At 39.7% G+C, this 22,003-nt stretch overlaps 11 protein-coding genes across 11 annotated transcripts; 9 read left to right on the top strand and 2 right to left on the bottom strand. All coding sequences in view use genetic code 12, as the record gives it.

Moving 5' to 3' along the window:
• Positions 1-800: 800 nt before the first annotated feature.
• Positions 801-2,351, top strand: PVL30_005628 (uncharacterized protein; the record flags this gene model as incomplete). The annotated part of the gene is made up of 2 exons (XM_061119708.1): positions 801-1,104; positions 1,537-2,351. The coding sequence occupies 2 exons, from the start codon at positions 801-803 to the stop codon at positions 2,349-2,351; spliced, it is 1,119 nt and encodes a 372-aa protein (XP_060975691.1).
• Positions 2,352-3,277: 926 nt separating this feature from the next.
• Positions 3,278-3,541, top strand: PVL30_005627 (uncharacterized protein; the record flags this gene model as incomplete). The annotated part of the gene is made up of 1 exon (XM_061119707.1): positions 3,278-3,541. One exon carries the CDS (start codon positions 3,278-3,280, stop codon positions 3,539-3,541), a length of 264 nt encoding a protein of 87 aa, XP_060975690.1.
• Positions 3,542-4,749: 1,208 nt separating this feature from the next.
• Positions 4,750-6,138, top strand: PVL30_005626 (uncharacterized protein; the record flags this gene model as incomplete). Its single annotated transcript, XM_061119706.1, has 3 exons — positions 4,750-5,053; positions 5,292-5,319; positions 5,367-6,138. 3 exons carry the CDS (start codon positions 4,750-4,752, stop codon positions 6,136-6,138), a joined length of 1,104 nt encoding a protein of 367 aa, XP_060975689.1.
• Positions 6,139-6,789: 651 nt separating this feature from the next.
• On the bottom strand, positions 6,790-7,026 carry PVL30_005625 (uncharacterized protein; the record flags this gene model as incomplete). Its single annotated transcript, XM_061119705.1, has 1 exon — positions 6,790-7,026. The coding sequence occupies one exon, from the start codon at positions 7,024-7,026 to the stop codon at positions 6,790-6,792; it is 237 nt and encodes a 78-aa protein (XP_060975688.1).
• Positions 7,027-7,088: 62 nt separating this feature from the next.
• Positions 7,089-7,328, top strand: PVL30_005624 (uncharacterized protein; the record flags this gene model as incomplete). The annotated part of the gene is made up of 1 exon (XM_061119704.1): positions 7,089-7,328. One exon carries the CDS (start codon positions 7,089-7,091, stop codon positions 7,326-7,328), a length of 240 nt encoding a protein of 79 aa, XP_060975687.1.
• A 1,237-nt stretch (positions 7,329-8,565) lies between these two features.
• PVL30_005623 (uncharacterized protein) lies at positions 8,566-10,020 on the top strand (the record flags this gene model as incomplete). Its single annotated transcript, XM_061119703.1, has 3 exons — positions 8,566-8,869; positions 9,174-9,201; positions 9,249-10,020. 3 exons carry the CDS (start codon positions 8,566-8,568, stop codon positions 10,018-10,020), a joined length of 1,104 nt encoding a protein of 367 aa, XP_060975686.1.
• A 950-nt stretch (positions 10,021-10,970) lies between these two features.
• On the top strand, positions 10,971-11,222 carry PVL30_005622 (uncharacterized protein; the record flags this gene model as incomplete). The annotated part of the gene is made up of 1 exon (XM_061119702.1): positions 10,971-11,222. The coding sequence occupies one exon, from the start codon at positions 10,971-10,973 to the stop codon at positions 11,220-11,222; it is 252 nt and encodes an 83-aa protein (XP_060975685.1).
• A 1,226-nt stretch (positions 11,223-12,448) lies between these two features.
• PVL30_005621 (uncharacterized protein) lies at positions 12,449-13,166 on the top strand (the record flags this gene model as incomplete). The annotated part of the gene is made up of 2 exons (XM_061119701.1): positions 12,449-12,752; positions 12,946-13,166. The coding sequence occupies 2 exons, from the start codon at positions 12,449-12,451 to the stop codon at positions 13,164-13,166; spliced, it is 525 nt and encodes a 174-aa protein (XP_060975684.1).
• Positions 13,167-14,097: 931 nt separating this feature from the next.
• On the bottom strand, positions 14,098-16,476 carry CCZ1 (vacuolar fusion protein ccz1; the record flags this gene model as incomplete). The annotated part of the gene is made up of 1 exon (XM_001524035.2): positions 14,098-16,476. One exon carries the CDS (start codon positions 16,474-16,476, stop codon positions 14,098-14,100), a length of 2,379 nt encoding a protein of 792 aa, XP_001524085.2.
• A 436-nt stretch (positions 16,477-16,912) lies between these two features.
• On the top strand, positions 16,913-18,352 carry REB1 (RNA polymerase I enhancer binding protein; the record flags this gene model as incomplete). The annotated part of the gene is made up of 1 exon (XM_001524034.2): positions 16,913-18,352. The coding sequence occupies one exon, from the start codon at positions 16,913-16,915 to the stop codon at positions 18,350-18,352; it is 1,440 nt and encodes a 479-aa protein (XP_001524084.2).
• A 408-nt stretch (positions 18,353-18,760) lies between these two features.
• Positions 18,761-21,886, top strand: SEC5 (Exocyst complex component S5; the record flags this gene model as incomplete). The annotated part of the gene is made up of 1 exon (XM_001524033.2): positions 18,761-21,886. The coding sequence occupies one exon, from the start codon at positions 18,761-18,763 to the stop codon at positions 21,884-21,886; it is 3,126 nt and encodes a 1,041-aa protein (XP_001524083.2).
• Positions 21,887-22,003: the final 117 nt, after the last annotated feature.

The raw sequence follows: 22,003 nt of genomic DNA, 5'->3' as shown, positions 1-22,003 counted from the left end.
GTCAACCTAAGATACACGTAATATACACGTAAGATGGACGCGCGCGGGTGCGTGTGTACTTTACAAAAAACTTTACAAAAAACTTTACAAAGAACTTTACAAAGAACTTTACAAAAAACTTTACAAAGAACTTTACAAAAAACACTACAGTGGGCAGCTGAGCCCACAATTGTCCTCAAACTTCAGCAGAAAAAAGTTTTCCCGTAAATTCGCACCAAACTCAGGGGAATAATCAACACACACAAACAATTCTCGACTCGTTGCAAGCTTGACGGCAATCCGTCGAGAATTGTTTGTGGAGATAGAATGCATTGCAGGATGTATAAGGTTGTAGATTGTGTTGAGCCAACATGCATCCAAACACACAATTCATCCACTCTAGTCGTCCGTTTTCTGCTACAGCCACACACTATTGGTCACACACTATTGGCCACACCCCATTTGGCAGCACCCATTTGGTTTTTTGTTATGAAGCATTTGGTAGCGTATACAATTGCACACGCCCTTCTGTTCCCCTCACTTCCTCGCGGGTTTTGCAACCACAATGTATATGGCATAACACAATTTACTTGTTAGTCTCCAACCACAAGGCGTGGCGAGAGGGCTACTTGGTGAAGTATAAATATCCACAAACAAAACCCTTGTGACCTCAAACCTTTTTTTGCCCTTTTCTTCTTCTTCTTTTCCTTTTTCTTTTTCTTTTCCTTCTTCTTTCGCCAGAAGTAAACCCACAACCAAAGTCTCACTACGTTTTAAACAAGTCAGACTTTACCTATTAGTTTACTTAATCAAATTCTAAAATGAAAATTTTTAAGAAGCTTTTTAACACCGCCTCCAAGTCAAAGGAGGCAGAACCAGCCGAACGCAATGTTCGGTATCCAATTCCAGGGGAGACATCAGGCTCACCAGTATCGGTTCCTTCACCGGCTACAGGGTCGGAAACCTTCTACGAGATAGATTTAGGCGCTGAAGACGTGGAGGAAAAGAAGCTGGTGAGGAGACAATTCCCCCTGTTTAGACCATTTGGATGGTTTAAAGAGAGGAGAGAGGAGAAGGAGTTAGCTGAAAGGGTTCTTTTGGCTAAGGGGATGGTTGCCGGCATTCGTGCGTTGCATCCCAACAGAAAGAAGAAGAAGAAGAAGATGAATAACAACAACAACAACAACAACAACAACAACAACAACAACAACAACAACAACCTCAACAACAACAACAACAACAACAACAACAACAACAACAACAACAACAACAACAACAACAACAACAACAACAACAACAACAACAACAACAACAACAACAACAACAACAACAACAACAACAACAACCTCAACAACAACAACAACAACAACAACAACAACAACAACAACAACAACAACAACAACAACAACAACAACAACAACAACAACAACAACAACAACAACAACCTCAACAACAACAACAACAACAACAACAACCTCAACAACAACCTCAACAACAACAACAACAACAACAACAACAACAACAGCTGCAAACCTTTCACATACGGAAAGTTTGTAGCAAACGTAGAGTCATACTGTCCTCGACTGTGTCAGGAAATCAGAGCTTCAATGGGCTTCTCGGATTCCGAATACGTACAGTCCATTTCTCAAGGACTCACAAAACTTGAGAATGGAAATTACAAATCGGGTGATAGGAAGTTTATTGTACACCGGGTCACAAAGAGAGAATTTGAAAATGTGATCAGGTGGCTCCCTGAAATACTTGGCGAGGACGAGTATGAGTCGCTACTTATACCTGTCCTTCAATTAGTCGAGATGCAGTTAAAGACGAAAACCAAATACTTCGTTGTAACACGCAATCTCGACTATAGGACAGAGTTTTTATTGGAATACAAGTTTTCCCGGAATGGCAAGGAATCTGCTATATCACGTCGCCATCCCAACAATTTCAGGCTCACAGAAACTCGGAAGTTCCCAGAAAATGAGGCTTGGGATTGGTGGGATAATTATCGCTTTTTAGAAGACGTATCTTTTCTAGCTGCCAAAGAAAGATACGGCTTCAAGTTTGTAATATGTGCTGCATATGCAGATGATGGGGACCATAGAGTTTGGTATTATATTGATGATTGGTTTAAGGACAGTCCAAGCGGGGTCTCTCGATTATGTCAGAGTAGGCGCAAATTGTCTGAGAAGTATGCTCTTTGGATTTACAATCTTTTCAATTTTCATTTGAACCTGGTGGAAGGTCCATTGAAGATGAAGGACTTTGATCGCATATATCAACGTCCTAGAAAAGAAAAATCCTTTATTCAGAGAAAGTTGGCCGAAATGTTTTGCTGCGATCTGAGACCCTCAAGCTCTGAATCAATCTGAAGGAGTCGAGCTCTTTCTTAGCCCATCTTCTACCCATTCATCTTCAACCTAATCACTGGTGCTAATTGCAAACAAAAAATGAAAAGCAAACCCGTGTGGCTGATATTCCTACTGCTATTCCTGCTATTCCTGCTATTCCTACTGCTATTTCTATTGCTATTCCTACTGCTATTTCTACTGCTATTTCTACTGCTATTTCTACTGCTATTTCTACTGCTATTTCTACTGATATCCCTACTGCTATTCCTGCTGCTTTTTCTGATGTTACCTCTGTTGCTGCTTCACGGATGACTATATCACAAACCCAACCATGATCCCAAAGCAGGGGGAGCCCACTGACCTCTGCTACCGTTTCCCATAGCCTACCACAACATTGCACTAGTGTATCTGCTGACTCACACATTTATTCTGAACTTGGCAGATCCTGCGACAAAATGGCGCCTTTGTCGTATGATCTTGTACGGGGAACGAAAAATGTCGAGGACGCATATGCACTAGGAGTATCAACAAGGCACAGCGGGATCATATAATCACAGGTTGAGTTGTATAAGTCACCGTGCAAGTTGTTTCAGATGGTGCAGAAGAAGAGCTTGCGGAATCTACTTTCGTTTTCGGGATTTGTTTATGTTACATTAAATCATTGTTTGCTCGTGAAGTAATAGCATTACTACCACTACTACTACTACCACCACCACCACCACCACTACTACTACTACTACCACCACCACCACCACTACTACTACTATTACCACCACTACCACCACTACTACTACTACCACCACCACTACTACTACTACTACCACCACTACCACCACTACCACCACCACCATTACTACGACCGCTACCACCACTAATATTTATCATATTTATTATACTTAACATATTTATCATAGTGTGTGCTATCCAGTGTCGACCAAACTTAAACCATGCCATTCAAATTTGTCAAGGATGTTTCTGGTGTTACTTCTGGTGTTACTTCTGGTGTTACTTCTGGTGTTACTTCTGGTGTTACTTCTGGTGTTACTTCTGGTGCTACTTCTGGTGTTACTTCTGGTGCTACTTCTGGTGTTATTTCTGGTGTTATTTCTGGTGGTGTTGCTGATGCTGTTGCTGATGCTGTTCCTGCTATTGCTGTTTCTACTATTGATGTTGCTGCTCCATGGCCGACTATATCACAAACCCAGCCATGATCCCAAAGAAGGGGAGCTCGCCAAAAAGTGTGCCCGTGTTCATACACCACAAAGGGCCCTGCTACTACTTATTTTATCCGTCACTGGCACGCACACACTTTTGGTATCTCCCATTGCACCTGCATCTTCGCTCGTTTAACATATACAGCTTTCACTCGTTTTCAGGAACACATCAAGGTGGGGGACTCGATGACTTTTGCTATTAATCTTTACACTTTTCTTTCTAATATTAACACACCTTTCTGTTTTTGTATACACTCTGCTATTTGTAATTGAACCATTCTTCTATCTCGCACTCTGCCTACAAATTATTTCTCAAATTGGATGTTCTGTATATTTCGCGCAATCGCTGTCATTGCAAACTAGAGTATCTCGGGTTGGAGTATGTGTATGTATACGCGCACGTGAGCTGCTGTGAACGAGTCAACCTAAGATACACGTAATATACACGTAAGATGGACGCGCGCGGGTGCGTGTGTACTTTACAAAAAACTTTACAAAAAACTTTACAAAAAACTTTACAAAGAACTTTACAAAAAACTTTACAAAAAACTTTACAAAAAACACTACAGTGGGCAGCTGAGCCCACAATTGTCCTCAAACTTCAGCAGAAAAAAGTTTTCCCGTAAATTCGCACCAAACTCAGGGGAATAATCAACACACACAAACAATTCTCGACTCGTTGCAAGCTTGACGGCAATCCGTCGAGAATTGTTTGTGGAGATAGAATGCATTGCAGGATGTATAAGGTTGTAGATTGTGTTGAGCCAACATGCATCCAAACACACAATTCATCCACTCTAGTCGTCCGTTTTCTGCTACAGCCACACACTATTGGCCACACCCCATTTGGCAGCACCCATTTGGTTTTTTGTTATGAAGCATTTGGTAGCGTATACAATTGCACACGCCCTTCTGTTCCCCTCACTTCCTCGCGGGTTTTGCAACCACAATGTATATGGCATAACACAATTTACTTGTTAGTCTCCAACCACAAGGCGTGGCGAGAGGGCTACTTGGTGAAGTATAAATATCCACAAACAAAACCCTTGTGACCTCAAACCTTTTTTTGCCCTTTTCTTCTTCTTCTTTTCCTTTTTCTTTTTCTTTTCCTTCTTCTTTCGCCAGAAGTAAACCCACAACCAAAGTCTCACTACGTTTTAAACAAGTCAGACTTTACCTGTTAGTTTACTTAATCAAATTCTAAAATGAAAATTTTTAAGAAGCTTTTTAACACCGCCTCCAAGTCAAAGGAGGCAGAACCAGCCGAACGCAATGTTCGGTATCCAATTCCAGGGGAGACATCAGGCTCACCGGTATCGGTTCCTTCACCGGCTACAGGGTCGGAAACCTTCTACGAGATAGATTTAGGCGCTGAAGACGTGGAGGAAAAGAAGCTGGTGAGGAGACAATTCCCCCTGTTTAGACCATTTGGATGGTTTAAAGAGAGGAGAGAGGAGAAGGAGTTAGCTGAAAGGGTTCTTTTGGCTAAGGGGATGGTTGCCGGCATTCGTGCGTTGCATCCCAACAGAAAGAAGAAGAAGAAGAAGATGAATAACAACAACAACAACAACAACAACAACAACAACAACAACAACAACAACAACAACAACAACAACAACAACAACAACAACAACAACAACAACAACAACAACAACAACAACAACAACAACCTCAACAACAACAACAACAACAACAACAACAACAACAACAACAACAACAACAACAACAACAACAACAACAACAACAGCTGCAAACCTTTCACAAACGGAAAGTTTGTAGCAAACGTAGAGTCATACTGTCCTCGACTGTGTCAGGAAATCAGAGCTTCAATGGGCTTCTCGGATTCCGAATACGTACAGTCCATTTCTCAAGGACTCACAAAACTTGAGAATGGAAATTACAAATCGGGTGATAGGAAGTTTATTGTACACCGGGTCACAAAGAGAGAATTTGAAAATGTGATCAGGTGGCTCCCTGAAATACTTGGCGAGGACGAGTATGAGTCGCTACTTATACCTGTCCTTCAATTAGTCGAGATGCAGTTAAAGACGAAAACCAAATACTTCGTTGTAACACGCAATCTCGACTATAGGACAGAGTTTTTATTGGAATACAAGTTTTCCCGGAATGGCAAGGAATCTGCTATATCACGTCGCCATCCCAACAATTTCAGGCTCACAGAAACTCGGAAGTTCCCAGAAAATGAGGCTTGGGATTGGTGGGATAATTATCGCTTTTTAGAAGACGTATCTTTTCTAGCTGCCAAAGAAAGATACGGCTTCAAGTTTGTAATATGTGCTGCATATGCAGATGATGGGGACCATAGAGTTTGGTATTATATTGATGATTGGTTTAAGGACAGTCCAAGCGGGGTCTCTCGATTATGTCAGAGTAGGCGCAAATTGTCTGAGAAGTATGCTCTTTGGATTTACAATCTTTTCAATTTTCATTTGAACCTGGTGGAAGGTCCATTGAAGATGAAGGACTTTGATCGCATATATCAACGTCCTAGAAAAGAAAAATCCTTTATTCAGAGAAAGTTGGCCGAAATGTTTTGCTGCGATCTGAGACCCTCAAGCTCTGAATCAATCTGAAGGAGTCGAGCTCTTTCTTAGCCCATCTTCTACCCATTCATCTTCAACCTAATCACTGGTGCTAATTGCAAACAAAAAATGAAAAGCAAACCCGTGTGGCTGATATTCCTACTGCTATTCCTGCTATTCCTGCTATTCCTACTGCTATTTCTATTGCTATTCCTACTGCTATTTCTACTGCTATTTCTACTGCTATTTCTACTGCTATTTCTACTGCTATTTCTACTGCTATTTCTACTGCTATTTCTACTGATATCCCTACTGCTATTCCTGCTGCTTTTTCTGATGTTACCTCTGTTGCTGCTTCACGGATGACTATATCACAAACCCAACCATGATCCCAAAGCAGGGGGAGCCCACTGACCTCTGCTACCGTTTCCCATAGCCTACCACAACATTGCACTAGTGTATCTGCTGACTCACACATTTATTCTGAACTTGGCAGATCCTGCGACAAAATGGCGCCTTTGTCGTATGATCTTGTACGGGGAACGAAAAATGTCGAGGACGCATATGCACTAGGAGTATCAACAAGGCACAGCGGGATCATATAATCACAGGTTGAGTTGTATAAGTCACCGTGCAAGTTGTTTCAGATGGTGCAGAAGAAGAGCTTGCGGAATCTACTTTCGTTTTCGGGATTTGTTTATGTTACATTAAATCATTGTTTGCTCGTGAAGTAATAGCATTACTACCACTACTACTACTACCACCACCACCACCACCACTACTACTACTACTACCACCACCACCACCACTACTACTACTATTACCACCACTACCACCACTACTACTACTACCACCACCACTACTACTACTACTACCACCACTACCACCACTACCACCACCACCATTACTACGACCGCTACCACCACTAATATTTATCATATTTATTATACTTAACATATTTATCATAGTGTGTGCTATCCAGTGTCGACCAAACTTAAACCATGCCATTCAAATTTGTCAAGGATGTTTCTGGTGTTACTTCTGGTGTTACTTCTGGTGTTACTTCTGGTGTTACTTCTGGTGCTACTTCTGGTGTTACTTCTGGTGCTACTTCTGGTGTTATTTCTGGTGTTATTTCTGGTGGTGTTGCTGATGCTGTTGCTGATGCTGTTCCTGCTATTGCTGTTTCTACTATTGATGTTGCTGCTCCATGGCCGACTATATCACAAACCCAGCCATGATCCCAAAGAAGGGGAGCTCGCCAAAAAGTGTGCCCGTGTTCATACACCACAAAGGGCCCTGCTACTACTTATTTTATCCGTCACTGGCACGCACACACTTTTGGTATCTCCCATTGCACCTGCATCTTCGCTCGTTTAACATATACAGCTTTCACTCGTTTTCAGGAACACATCAAGGTGGGGGACTCGATGACTTTTGCTATTAATCTTTACACTTTTCTTTCTAATATTAACACACCTTTCTGTTTTTGTATACACTCTGCTATTTGTAATTGAACCATTCTTCTATCTCGCACTCTGCCTACAAATTATTTCTCAAATTGGACGTTCTGTATATTTCGCGCAATCGCTGTCATTGCAAACTAGAGTATCTCGGGTTGGAGTATGTGTATGTATACGCGCACGTGAGCTGCTGTGAACGAGTCAACCTAAGATACACGTAATATACACGTAAGATGGACGCGCGCGGGTGCGTGTGTACTTTACAAAAAACTTTACAAAAAACTTTACAAAGAACTTTACAAAGAACTTTACAAAAAACTTTACAAAGAACTTTACAAAAAACACTACAGTGGGCAGCTGAGCCCACAATTGTCCTCAAACTTCAGCAGAAAAAAGTTTTCCCGTAAATTCGCACCAAACTCAGGGGAATAATCAACACACACAAACAATTCTCGACTCGTTGCAAGCTTGACGGCAATCCGTCGAGAATTGTTTGTGGAGATAGAATGCATTGCAGGATGTATAAGGTTGTAGATTGTGTTGAGCCAACATGCATCCAAACACACAATTCATCCACTCTAGTCGTCCGTTTTCTGCTACAGCCACACACTATTGGCCACACCCCATTTGGCAGCACCCCATTTGGCAGCACCCATTTGGCAGCACCCATTTGGTTTTTTGTTATGAAGCATTTGGTAGCGTATACAATTGCACACGCCCTTCTGTTCCCCTCACTTCCTCGCGGGTTTTGCAACCACAATGTATATGGCATAACACAATTTACTTGTTAGTCTCCAACCACAAGGCGTGGCGAGAGGGCTACTTGGTGAAGTATAAATATCCACAAACAAAACCCTTGTGACCTCAAACCTTTTTTTGCCCTTTTCTTCTTCTTCTTTTCCTTTTTCTTTTTCTTTTCCTTCTTCTTTCGCCAGAAGTAAACCCACAACCAAAGTCTCACTACGTTTTAAACAAGTCAGACTTTACCTGTTAGTTTACTTAATCAAATTCTAAAATGAAAATTTTTAAGAAGCTTTTTAACACCGCCTCCAAGTCAAAGGAGGCAGAACCAGCCGAACGCAATGTTCGGTATCCAATTCCAGGGGAGACATCAGGCTCACCAGTATCGGTTCCTTCACCGGCTACAGGGTCGGAAACCTTCTACGAGATAGATTTAGGCGCTGAAGACGTGGAGGAAAAGAAGCTGGTGAGGAGACAATTCCCCCTGTTTAGACCATTTGGATGGTTTAAAGAGAGGAGAGAGGAGAAGGAGTTAGCTGAAAGGGTTCTTTTGGCTAAGGGGATGGTTGCCGGCATTCGTGCGTTGCATCCCAACAGAAAGAAGAAGAAGAAGAAGATGAATAACAACAACAACCTCAACAACAACAACAACAACAACAACAACAACAACAACAACAACAACAACAACAACAACAACAACAACAACAACAACAACAACAACAACAACAACAACAACAACAACAACAACAACAACAACAACAACAACAACAACAACAACAACAACAACAACAACAACAACCTCAACAACAACAACAACAACAACAACAACAACAACAACAACAACAACAACAACAACAACAACAACAACAACAACAACAACAGCTGCAAACCTTTCACAAACGGAAAGTTTGTAGCAAACGTAGAGTCATACTGTCCTCGACTGTGTCAGGAAATCAGAGCTTCAATGGGCTTCTCGGATTCCGAATACGTACAGTCCATTTCTCAAGGACTCACAAAACTTGAGAATGGAAATTACAAATCGGGTGATAGGAAGTTTATTGTACACCGGGTCACAAAGAGAGAATTTGAAAATGTGATCAGGTGGCTCCCTGAAATACTTGGCGAGGACGAGTATGAGTCGCTACTTATACCTGTCCTTCAATTAGTCGAGATGCAGTTAAAGACGAAAACCAAATACTTCGTTGTAACACGCAATCTCGACTATAGGACAGAGTTTTTATTGGAATACAAGTTTTCCCGGAATGGCAAGGAATCTGCTATATCACGTCGCCATCCCAACAATTTCAGGCTCACAGAAACTCGGAAGTTCCCAGAAAATGAGGCTTGGGATTGGTGGGATAATTATCGCTTTTTAGAAGACGTATCTTTTCTAGCTGCCAAAGAAAGATACGGCTTCAAGTTTGTAATATGTGCTGCATATGCAGATGATGGGGACCATAGAGTTTGGTATTATATTGATGATTGGTTTAAGGACAGTCCAAGCGGGGTCTCTCGATTATGTCAGAGTAGGCGCAAATTGTCTGAGAAGTATGCTCTTTGGATTTACAATCTTTTCAATTTTCATTTGAACCTGGTGGAAGGTCCATTGAAGATGAAGGACTTTGATCGCATATATCAACGTCCTAGAAAAGAAAAATCCTTTATTCAGAGAAAGTTGGCCGAAATGTTTTGCTGCGATCTGAGACCCTCAACTGCTGAATCAATCTGAAGGAGTCGAGCTCTTTCTTAGCCCATCTTCTACCCATTCATCTTCAACCTAATCACTGGTGCTAATTGCAAACAAAAAATGAAAAGCAAACCCGTGTGGCTGATATTCCTACTGCTATTCCTGCTATTCCTGCTATTTCTACTGCTATTTCTATTGCTATTCCTACTGCTATTTCTACTGCTATTTCTACTGCTATTTCTACTGCTATTTCTACTGCTATTTCTACTGATATCCCTACTGCTATTCCTGCTGCTTTTTCTGATGTTACCTCTGTTGCTGCTTCACGGATGACTATATCACAAACCCAACCATGATCCCAAAGCAGGGGGAGCCCACTGACCTCTGCTACCGTTTCCCATAGCCTACCACAACATTGCACTAGTGTATCTGCTGACTCACACATTTATTCTGAACTTGGCAGATCCTGCGACAAAATGGCGCCTTTGTCGTATGATCTTGTACGGGGAACGAAAAATGTCGAGGACGCATATGCACTAGGAGTATCAACAAGGCACAGCGGGATCATATAATCACAGGTTGAGTTGTATAAGTCACCGTGCAAGTTGTTTCAGATGGTGCAGAAGAAGAGCTTGCGGAATCTACTTTCGTTTTCGGGATTTGTTTATGTTACATTAAATCATTGTTTGCTCGTGAAGTAATAGCATTACTACCACTACTACTACTACCACCACCACCACCACCACCACTACTACTACTACCACCACCACTACTACTACTACTACCACCACCACCACCACTACTACTACTATTACCACCACTACCACCACTACTACTACTACCACCACCACTACTACTACTACTACCACCACTACCACCACTACCACCACCACCATTACTACGACCGCTACCACCACTAATATTTATCATATTTATTATACTTAACATATTTATCATAGTGTGTGCTATCCAGTGTCGACCAAACTTAAACCATGCCATTCAAATTTGTCAAGGATGTTTCTGGTGTTACTTCTGGTGTTACTTCTGGTGTTACTTCTGGTGTTACTTCTGGTGTTACTTCTGGTGCTACTTCTGGTGTTACTTCTGGTGCTACTTCTGGTGTTATTTCTGGTGTTATTTCTGGTGGTGTTGCTGATGCTGTTGCTGATGCTGTTCCTGCTATTGCTGTTTCTACTATTGATGTTGCTGCTCCATGGCCGACTATATCACAAACCCAGCCATGATCCCAAAGAAGGGGAGCTCGCCAAAAAGTGTGCCCGTGTTCATACACCACAAAGGGCCCTGCTACTACTTATTTTATCCGTCACTGGCACGCACACACTTTTGGTATCTCCCATTGCACCTGCATCTTCGCTCGTTTAACATATACAGCTTTCACTCGTTTTCAGGAACACATCAAGGTGGGGGACTCGATGACTTTTGCTATTAATCTTTACACTTTTCTTTCTAATATTAACACACCTTTCTGTTTTTGTATACACTCTGCTATTTGTAATTGAACCATTCTTCTATCTCGCACTCTGCCTACAAATTATTTCTCAAATTGAACGTTCTGTATATTTCGCGCAATCGCTGTCATTGCAAACTAGAGTATCTCGGGTTGGAGTATGTGTATGTATACGCGCACGTGAGCTGCTGTGAACGAGTCAACCTAAGATACACGTAATATACACGTAAGATGGACGCGCGCGGGTGCGTGTGTACTTTACAAAAAACTTTACAAAAAACTTTACAAAAAACTTTACAAAGAACTTTACAAAAAACTTTACAAAAAACTTTACAAAGAACTTTACAAAAAACACTACAGTGGGCAGCTGAGCCCACAATTGTCCTCAAACTTCAGCAGAAAAAAGTTTTCCCGTAAATTCGCACCAAACTCAGGGGAATAATCAACACACACAAACAATTCTCGACTCGTTGCAAGCTTGACGGCAATCCGTCGAGAATTGTTTGTGGAGATAGAATGCATTGCAGGATGTATAAGGTTGTAGATTGTGTTGAGCCAACATGCATCCAAACACACAATTCATCCACTCTAGTCGTCCGTTTTCTGCTACAGCCACACACTATTGGCCACACCCCATTTGGCAGCACCCATTTGGTTTTTTGTTATGAAGCATTTGGTAGCGTATACAATTGCACACGCCCTTCTGTTCCCCTCACTTCCTCGCGGGTTTTGCAACCACAATGTATATGGCATAACACAATTTACTTGTTAGTCTCCAACCACAAGGCGTGGCGAGAGGGCTACTTGGTGAAGTATAAATATCCACAAACAAAACCCTTGTGACCTCAAACCTTTTTTTGCCCTTTTCTTCTTCTTCTTTTCCTTTTTCTTTTTCTTTTCCTTCTTCTTTCGCCAGAAGTAAACCCACAACCAAAGTCTCGCTTAATACAGTTTAAACAAGTCAGACTTTACCAGTTAGTTTACTTAATTAAATCTTAAATAATGTCATTTTTCAAAAAGCTATTTAACACCGCCTCCAAGTCAAAGGAGGCAGAACCAGCCGAACGCAATGTTCGGTATCCAATTCCAGGGGAGACATCAGGCTCACCGGTATCGGTTCCTTCACCGGCTACAGGGTCGGAAACCTTCTACGAGGTAGATTTAGGCGCTGAAGACGTGGAGGAAAAGAAGCTGGTGAGGAGACAATTCCCCCTGTTTAGACCATTTGGATGGTTTAAAGAGAGGAGAGAGGAGAAGGAGTTAGCTGAAAGGGTTCTTTTGGCTAAGGGAATGGTTGCCGGCATTCGTGCGTGCCATCCCAACAGAAAGAAGAAGAAGATGATGAATAACAACAACAACAACAACAACAACAACAACAACAACAACAACAACAACAACAACAACAACAATCGTGGCTACCCCAACCATTTTAACTGGCGCAACCCTGTACACCAATTAAAGAGAAAACACAAAGATGATGATTACACAAAAAACACAAGATGACGAAGAACACAGACGACGCCAATTTGTTCCACTGTCTAGATCTATCTCGGAGACAGTAACCGACCCTGTGGCCAGTGATGGAACCGATACTCGTGAAACTGACTCTGCTGATGATGATTCCGCTGGGACTGATTCTTCTTTCAACTTTAGCATTTCATCGATCATCCCAATTACAGACTCAAATCAAGTCTTTTCTGGACGGCTATCCTCCTCATAAACAGAACTCGACTCTGAAGTTGGTGAGCCTGATGTCTCCCCTGGAATTGGATACCGAACCCTTGCGTTCGGCTGGTTCTGCCTCCTTTGACTTGGAGGCGGTGTTAAAAAGCTTTTTGAAAAATGACATTATTTAAGATTTAATTAAGTAAACTAACTGGTAAAGTCTGACTTGTTTAAACTGTATTAAGCGAGACTTTGGTTGTGGGTTTACTTCTGGCAAAAGAAGAAGAAGAAGGAAAAACTTATAAAGTAGCTAGCTATCTTGTTATGTCTTGTAGTTGGAAATAAAGAAGTATACTTGTATATGCCATATACATTGTAGTTGCAAAAGCTCTAGAGAATTGAGAGGAAAAAAACGGTATCTCCTAGTAGCTCAGCAGTGCGTTGCAATTGCATGTGCTACCAAACGCATCATAACAAAAAAAACCAAATGTGTGACACTAGTAATGTGTTGCTGTAACAGATAGTAGACGACCAGAGTGTGTGAATTGTGTGTTTGGATTCGATATGGCTCAACATAACCCACAACCAACAACCCCTTGGATCGTGCAGAGTGTTTGATCCACACAAACAATTCTCTAGAGTGCAGTCGAGCTTGCAATAAGTCAAAAATTGTTGCGTCTATCAAGAATTCCTTCGACTTTGTTACTACTTTTTAAGAAAATTTCGTTCTTCTTTTCTTCTCTTGAACCCACCATTGCATTCGTGTGTACTCGACCATACTTTTTGACCTTCGAGTCCAAATCAAATCTCTATTTGAAAACGATACTAGTACAAAGAAGCCAATAAAAGTCAAAATGAGGGGGAACTGGATTCAACATTCTTTAAATAAAATACCCCTTATTTCCTTTATTTTCTATTTACAAATTCTTCTAAAAGAAATAAAAAAACAAAAGTGTTTTTGTATTATGTGGGCATTTACAATCCTTTTAATTTATGTTTTCAATACTGCTTTCCGTGTCAATTGCGATTCCGTGTTCATCATTGTTGTCGACTCTTTCATCAAACTCGGAGTTTTCGATAATCATGCCTAGCCAATACTTGACATCATCACTCAAGTTAAGCAAGAATCCTAAATTCGCGTAATTCGAAATTGTGCCACTCATTTGGTTTAAAAGTGATTTGTCAACTTGCACAGAAGTACTTGTGTCTCTGTAGAGAGTATTTTTGCAGGTTTTACTCTGCTTTTTGACAACGACGATAACTTTCAGACCATGCTTCACATAGTAAACTATCCAATCGTTCCCACTATCTGTTGAAAATTTATGAAAAAACTCGTTAACTCGTTGTGTCTTCTGCAGGAGCTTCCACTTCTCAACTAAAGGTCCAATTGTTTTGTATAGTTGATCATGAATATGGTAGACTGTTTTTTTCTCCAATACGTCAAATGGTAAGAAAGATAGAGATGTCTGGTAACAATTTCTAGGCTCGTCGTAAATAATGTATGAGAAACCATCCTCTAAATTCGCGGCTATCTGCGCAAAAGTCAAGGACTGCACGGAATTGAAGCTATGGCTTAAATTGCTCTTGCTTATACTACTACCATATCCAAAAGTACTTTCAACTTCATCAACGAGATCATCTAAAACAAAAGTTTTGAGCTGATTACAAAAATTATTCAAGTTGAGCACTTCAAGCTCTGGGTCCTCGTAAATGAGTGATATTGCAATTTTCTTTTTGACAAAAGTGAGAAGTCCACATTTCATTACAATACCTTCATAATCCAGGATGTAAACGACCTTGAGAGACCCACTCTCTGATGCTTCATCGAAAAAAAAGCACCCCTGATCATCAGAATCGTGATTTTCCTGCGCCTCCAGCTCCTCCTCCTCCACTTGTTCTTCCACTTGTTCTTCCTCTTGTTCTCCTTCTGCATCTTGATTAGCATTCTCGTGGTTGTTGTCACTTTCTAGGAAGTAACATCTCCCCATAGTTGTATGCGCTTCGTGTGTGGCTAGAGGTTCAGAACCTGTACCTGTTGATCTCAAAAAAGATGGAACCAACGACCAATTAGAAGCCTGAATATTGTTTTCATTGTTGTTTGTTTCCTCGTAAACGTTGGTGTGTGCATCATTTATGCCCCGTTGTGAAATGTACTCTGACACACTATATATGGGCATCGTCAAAAGATTACCGGCCAAATGCAATGGATTATACAGGGAATATCCCTCACTACTATTGTCTAAATTAGTTCTATCACCAGTAGCAACCTGTCTCAGTTTTAAGTCTGGTTTCTGGTTCAATTTCAGTTTCAGTCTCAGTTTCAGTCTCAATTTCAGTCTCAATTTCAGTTCCAGATTCATTTTCAGTTTGACCTTTGAAAAAACAGGGACTTCGTATTCTAAGTAACGATAAACATCTACTAACGTATCTCTGGAAAATTTTGAAGTTACGCTATGGCAGTTCACAAATCCATACTTACTGATTTCGGTTTCGTCCAAGCTTGAAACAATAAGACCATGTGGAACTATTTGCATAGATCTCAAGCTCGTGGCTATTTCTTCCATGATATTTTGTGGTGCTCTCATAGAAGATTGCTTATATGCGGGTTTGGAAGTGTTGCTAAACCCAAGCAAAGCTCCCGCTCTGTTTAAAGAATTTAACCACCTAATTCCCTCAACTTCGTGATGTCCTTTATTGAATGCTATAAGAAAGCTTTTCCAATAGACGTCCAATGTGTCGGCAAGCACGTTTGAATCCAAAGTTTGTCGCAACACTGAAAGTGGCTTTTGTGAGAAAGTAAACCTTTGTTGGTATCCGTAAACGAGATGTTGTAACTGGTGGATAGCGGGGCTATTTGTCGATGATACTGAGCATACAAAAAAATGGTCATTTTCTAATTCCAAAACAATTAATGTGTTACTCTTTGACTTGATAATGAGAGGTTCTGCAAGGCATCTGCTTTTTTGGACTCCATAACCATCTCCCTTTCCATCTCCATGTTTATATGTGTCATATTGTTGTACTCCGTCAAACTGTTGCAAAAAGCCACCGACCCCTTGAAGTAAACCCGGTAATCGCTCTTCAAATTGTTTCCGTAGCAAACTTGATATGGTTCCATCATCGTTTTCCACGAATACTAGTATACGGGTCAAAGCATCTTGACTAGATTTCTCAGATGCACCAGCATCATCGTTGTTATTGCCCCTTTCGTCGTTTTTCGTTGCTGTGGTGAAGACGCAAATGTATTGAATCTGACACGGTAAAGATTCTTCTTCGTGGTCAAAATGCTCTATACCATTACCAGTACTACTTCTCTTGATCTCTGACCGGTTCAATTGACTAAAAAAACTAAAATAGCTGCTCATGCTAATGTCATTGTTGTAGGTGTCTATGTGTATATAATTATGTAAATTGGAAGAATTAGTCTTTGGTAGGTGCTTTCGATATTCAATATCGAGGAAGAAACCAATCTAGATACATTTGCTTTTGTTACTCAGTACTCATGAAAACAAATATTATCTTCTACAAAAAAAAAAAAAGAAAGAAAAAAATTGAAAACTGTGTTTGTGTGATAAATATTTCAAAGGGAGAAAGGAAAGTTGCATGTCATGAAAAACACCAAAGGGCATCAATCTCACGCAGAATTCTTGTAGGAAGTAAGAGAGGTTTGCCAGAATTTCAATAGAAATTGAGGAAGAAAAAAAAAAACAAAAAAAAAACAAAAGAGAAAGAGAGAGAGATATGGTTGGTCATAACGACAAGAATAAACGGCGTAAGAAACAAAAGCTAAGTATACAAGAGATGACAGTCAAGCCTCATGAAAGCAAAAGACGAAAAGTACGATCATCGTCTCAACTTCAGGCATCGAAATCAAAATCAGATGGGCTAATGGCACACAATGATTTGTTTCATGACGGAAAATCTATGAAGCCGAACAATGTTGACTTATTGAATGAAGAATTGGGATTGGAGCATGGAGCTAAGCTTGAGGCTAACAAGTCAGCCACCGTAAAGAAAAATGGCGTACTTCGTAGCAACGCTAAAACATTAAAGGTGGGTGATGTTATTGAAGAGAGTAACAACAACAACAACAACAACAACAACAAAACAAATGAAACAAATAAAATTAGCAAGACAAACGAGAATGTTGAAAACTATACCATCTCTAGAGAGCAATTTCTCAAAAACAGTTACAGGAACGTAATAGGAATTGATGAGCTTGTGTCTATTGCATCCAAAAGGGCCGAAGAATGGTATGAATCACAGAAAGTACAGGTTGAGGACAATAAGAAGTCGCGACCGTTCTCATCAATGGAAGATGATATCATTGACAGTTACTTGAATGGGGTATGTTATTTCAATAATAATTGGACGAGACAGCAACTATGTGAACGAATTTGGAGCGAAGAGCGCAAAGTTGATAGCTTTTGGAAGAATATATATAAAATTTTTCCATACAGATCGAAATCGAGTGTTTACAAACACGTGAGACGACGGTATCACATTTTTGATTTGCGTGCAAAATGGTCTGAGCAGGACGATGAAAAATTGAAGGAATTGGCATTAGTGCATCCTGGTAAATGGAAACAAATTGGTGAACTTTTGGGAAGAATGCCAGAAGATTGCAGGGACCGTTGGCGTAATTACATCAAGTGTGGAACCACTAGAGCCAAGAAAAGATGGTCACCTGATGAAGAACAAAAATTGATAACAATTGTCAATGAAATGATATACACTTTGAAGGACCTGGATTATAATGATGAAAACAACGGCAACACTATGGACGAAAACAAGGACAAAAACAAAAACATTAACGATGATACTAACTCCATTTCTGACTCTAATCCCATATGGATCCCAAATGCAAAGGATGTCAATTGGACCATTGTTAGTGAGAAAATGAATGGTGTCAGATCTAGAATACAATGTAGATACAAATGGCTTAAGCTAAATGAAAAATCAAGCGTGATTTCAAAACCGGGAATGGGTCAAGATGATATAGTCTGGCTTTTGAAGCAAATCAAGAAACTGAAAGTGCTATCAATGAATGATATCAAGTGGAAGAAAATTGTGAAGAAATATACAAAGGAAAGACCAGCTGGAATAAGATGGACTAAAGAGGACTTTGAAAACGCCTTGATATTGCAGAGAGCCAGTGATGATAAAGCATCTGAACATGACTTTCAAAAAATGATTAATAATAGGCTCTCTGAATTGGAAAAAGTACATTCTGTAACATAGAAATGCAGATCGAGATAATAAAAAAAAAATAAAAAAAAAAAACTTCATCATTGATTTACTGTATAGATTAAAACATAATAAGTATCGGACAATATAGTCTAGTGTAAATATATATATAAACAAATAGCACATTTAACCATTATGGTCACGTGATTATAAAAATGATAGGTAGCATATATTACACTCTATAACGAAACTACGTGTGTTTGATTAAAAATATCAACCATGACACCAAAAGTTCCATATTGACTTGTATTTACAGTGTTTGAGTTTCTCCTTTTTTTTTTCTACCCATCAATCTACAAAATACCTATATTAGTATATTAATACTACAACGGCCATCACAATCTCCCTACTCATCCCAACTGCCATTTTGTCAACTTATTCTTTCAGATATATGTCTAATTGATGTTGTCGGTGGAACTATCTGATAATGAGCTTCAAGCCATATACGGCTTACGAACAACTAAACCTACACAACGAAGTGATGTCTTGCATATTGACCAACCAAGTTTAGAGCTCGGCTCAATAACCGCATTTCCGAAACTAGATATTAAGGAGGAAGAGCAATACAAATTACTAGACGACCTTCAAAGTTTGGGTAATGAAAGTGCGGTATCTATATCACGTCACCGACAACCAGACCCCGAAGATCCATTGAAAGGGAGAGGGTCCAATGTTATCCAAGACTTGATACGTAAGCAAGTTGTAGAAACTCCAACCGACCCAAAAGTGTCACAGTACCTTATAAGCTCACAGGAGTTTAGCTCATATAGATTTTTGACCACTGTTCATGGAGGAGACTCATTAGAGGCACTAGGAAACTCTTTGAAGACTTTGGAAAATAATATTCGAATGCACACAGACGACTTGAAGGATTCAATAGATGATAATTTTGACAGCTTTATTGATTGTAAACAAGTCATTGATAGGTCTCTCACGGAGTTTGTTAATCAGAAAACTAAAGTTAGACAAGATAAAGAGAATTCAAAAGTATTCAACCCTCGAAGACACAAATTGGGTGGTTCAACGGGAGCTGGATCGGAAGCTGGTGCAAATGCAGGCGCAGGTGCAGGAGGAATCATCAGTACTGGCGCATCGGGTCTGTTTGAATTGTCCTCAGAGTTAGAATTGTCTTTGAATAATCTAATCACCACTACAAATTTGATGATTAGACCTATCTCCGATAATAGAACACGCGAAGAGAAAATCGGCAAAGTTGTTGAGTTGGTCAAGAATAATGATTTTTTCTTTAATCTTTCATCTGAGTTGATCAAGCACTTTACAAACAATGACAACTTCAAATTCATTGACACGTATAATAGATATATACGAGAGAAGGATATTTATCTAGATAGGATTCTGCGCAAAATTAAGCAACAGCAGCAACAGCAGCAACAGCAGTTCTCAAAAGCAGGCGCTGGAGTGAGTGAAAATAATGATTTAAATGCTTTACACAAAGCTCAAAATGATTATGGTTTTGAATTGACTCTTATGACTACTGTGTTTCATGAGTTGGATGCAATTGCAGAGCAGTACCGCAACAAAGTCCATGGTGAGCTATTGTCATTAGATTTCGAAGTTGGTAAGAATGGTAAATACACTGTGGACCTGACCAGTGGTGACGGTAACAAATTTGCTGCACTTCTTGAAAGTTTGGCAAAAATGTCAAGTTCTAAAACTGATTCTGGTTTTGGTTCCGAACAAGAAAAGAGTAGTGTCAACATCCATATTGGACCCGTTAGGGATTTTCTCATTAAGCAAATTGAGATTATTGATAAAGATTTCGAATACCATGTGCGTAAGTATGATAACAAATTCTTGCTTATGCAAAAAAAAATAACAGATTACGTACAATCCTTAGCAAAAGAGAAGCGCGATGGATCGCATGTCAATTACATCTTGGACAAGTACGACAAATATAGTGAAGAAAGAAAATTGGTGAAAAGCTACGAAGACAAATTGTTGGCGATTGAAGAAGCATTTGACAGTAATGATTTGTTGGATTTGAGTTTAGTTAATGAGACGTGGCTAGTTCTCGTTAATTTTGTTCAATATTTAGAAATATTGTTTCTTCGATTAGCTGAGAAATTTTTAAACAATTATACGCACTATTTCAGATTGGGTGCAGACCCTGATGGAGTTATACGGAACCAGTTTATAGATATGGTGAATCGTGCTGTATCTATTATGGCACATTTGTTTGATGGTGACGTAAAGGAAGGAGGAAAATTGCAAAACCAAGAAATGAAACCGTCATACTTTAAAAGCTTTGTTCCATGCTATGCAAACTCCTTATCGACAATCTATCATCTCGGTAGAATCCAGGTGCTGGTGAATAATTTTATGCAACAATTGGGAAATCTAGCGGGTACATTGGGCAATGTCAGCAGATATTCAAATACCAACAATTTACTCAAAAGCTTGAAAAGTTCGTCTTTGCATATAAATACCAAAATTTTGGAAGCCATTTGTTCAACTTGGGTCAACGATTGTCTACAATTTAGCGAGATGGAGGACTGGAAAATTGAAGGTAAGCATAATGCCAAGGATGGCTCGTGCACTAAGCTTATGAGTGTAGTTGAATGTTATCAATTATATATGATCCGGAAGATTTCCAAAGTAACCAAAACGAGGACTACTTCGAAGGACATTCGGAATGAGTTTAATGTTGTTTCGAAACATGCAAGCAAGCAAATGCTTACGGGTATCGAGATACAGTTTATGAGAACTTTGAAGATTATTATTGATTCCATGATTAGAAAATACGATACTGACAGAAATATCAATGATGAAAAGCTCCACAAGTCTGCTGAATATAATGTGGAGATTTTCAAAGTTTTGAGTATGAACAATTTTGATAAACTTTCAAGAATTACATATTACAAACTCCTTAAGGAGTTTGATAAACATTATCTGACCAATTTGGGGGAGCAGAACTTGGAGTTGATTCAAGTCATCGAGAAGGCTAGAGTCACAATCATTGAAGATATCTTAAAAAATGAAAAAGCTTTTTTCGCCAAACTCACGTTAAATTTCTTTGCTCGTCTCAATCCAAAATTCAACGATTATGGAAATGGTGGTGGCCACAAACTGCGTCTGGATCTGAAATTGATTGTAGATGCCAGACCCAAAGTTGATGCAATGATATATGAAGTTTTGCTGCATTTCGTTAAGCTCGTGAATAGGATAAAGCCATTAACGAGTGAAAATATGTTTGTTACACTATTGAGCGAGTTACAAAATTTATTTTTGAAGGATTTGTTGAGCAATGTGCGGAATAATCAACACTTTTTTACTTTAAGGATTGTCAAGAATCTTCTTTTGGATTGTTATTTTTTGTCCGCGGTATTTGAGCGATCGAAGCAATTAAAGTTTGATAATAAATGTAAGAAATTAAGCCAGGTTCTTGTGAAGGAGATCTCCAATATTGAAGTAGCAGATGGAGATGGCAGGGGATTGAATGGCGCGGATTTAGAGGATGCGTTGCAAGAGAGCTTGGAAAATACGGCGATACAATTTAATTGTTTTTAATGGAGTATAAAAAGCTTGTTGGTATGTTAACCACCATTATCACACTTTAATATTATAAATCGATCTTTAATGTCAGTTGCTCTTGTTGTTGTTGTTGTTGTTATTATTATTATTATT

Source organism: Lodderomyces elongisporus, chromosome 8 (genome assembly GCF_030384665.1).
Source record: "Lodderomyces elongisporus chromosome 8, complete sequence".
In the NCBI taxonomy this organism is placed as follows: domain Eukaryota; kingdom Fungi; phylum Ascomycota; class Pichiomycetes; order Serinales; family Debaryomycetaceae; genus Lodderomyces; species Lodderomyces elongisporus.
This window is presented reverse-complemented; position numbering and strand designations above follow the sequence as displayed.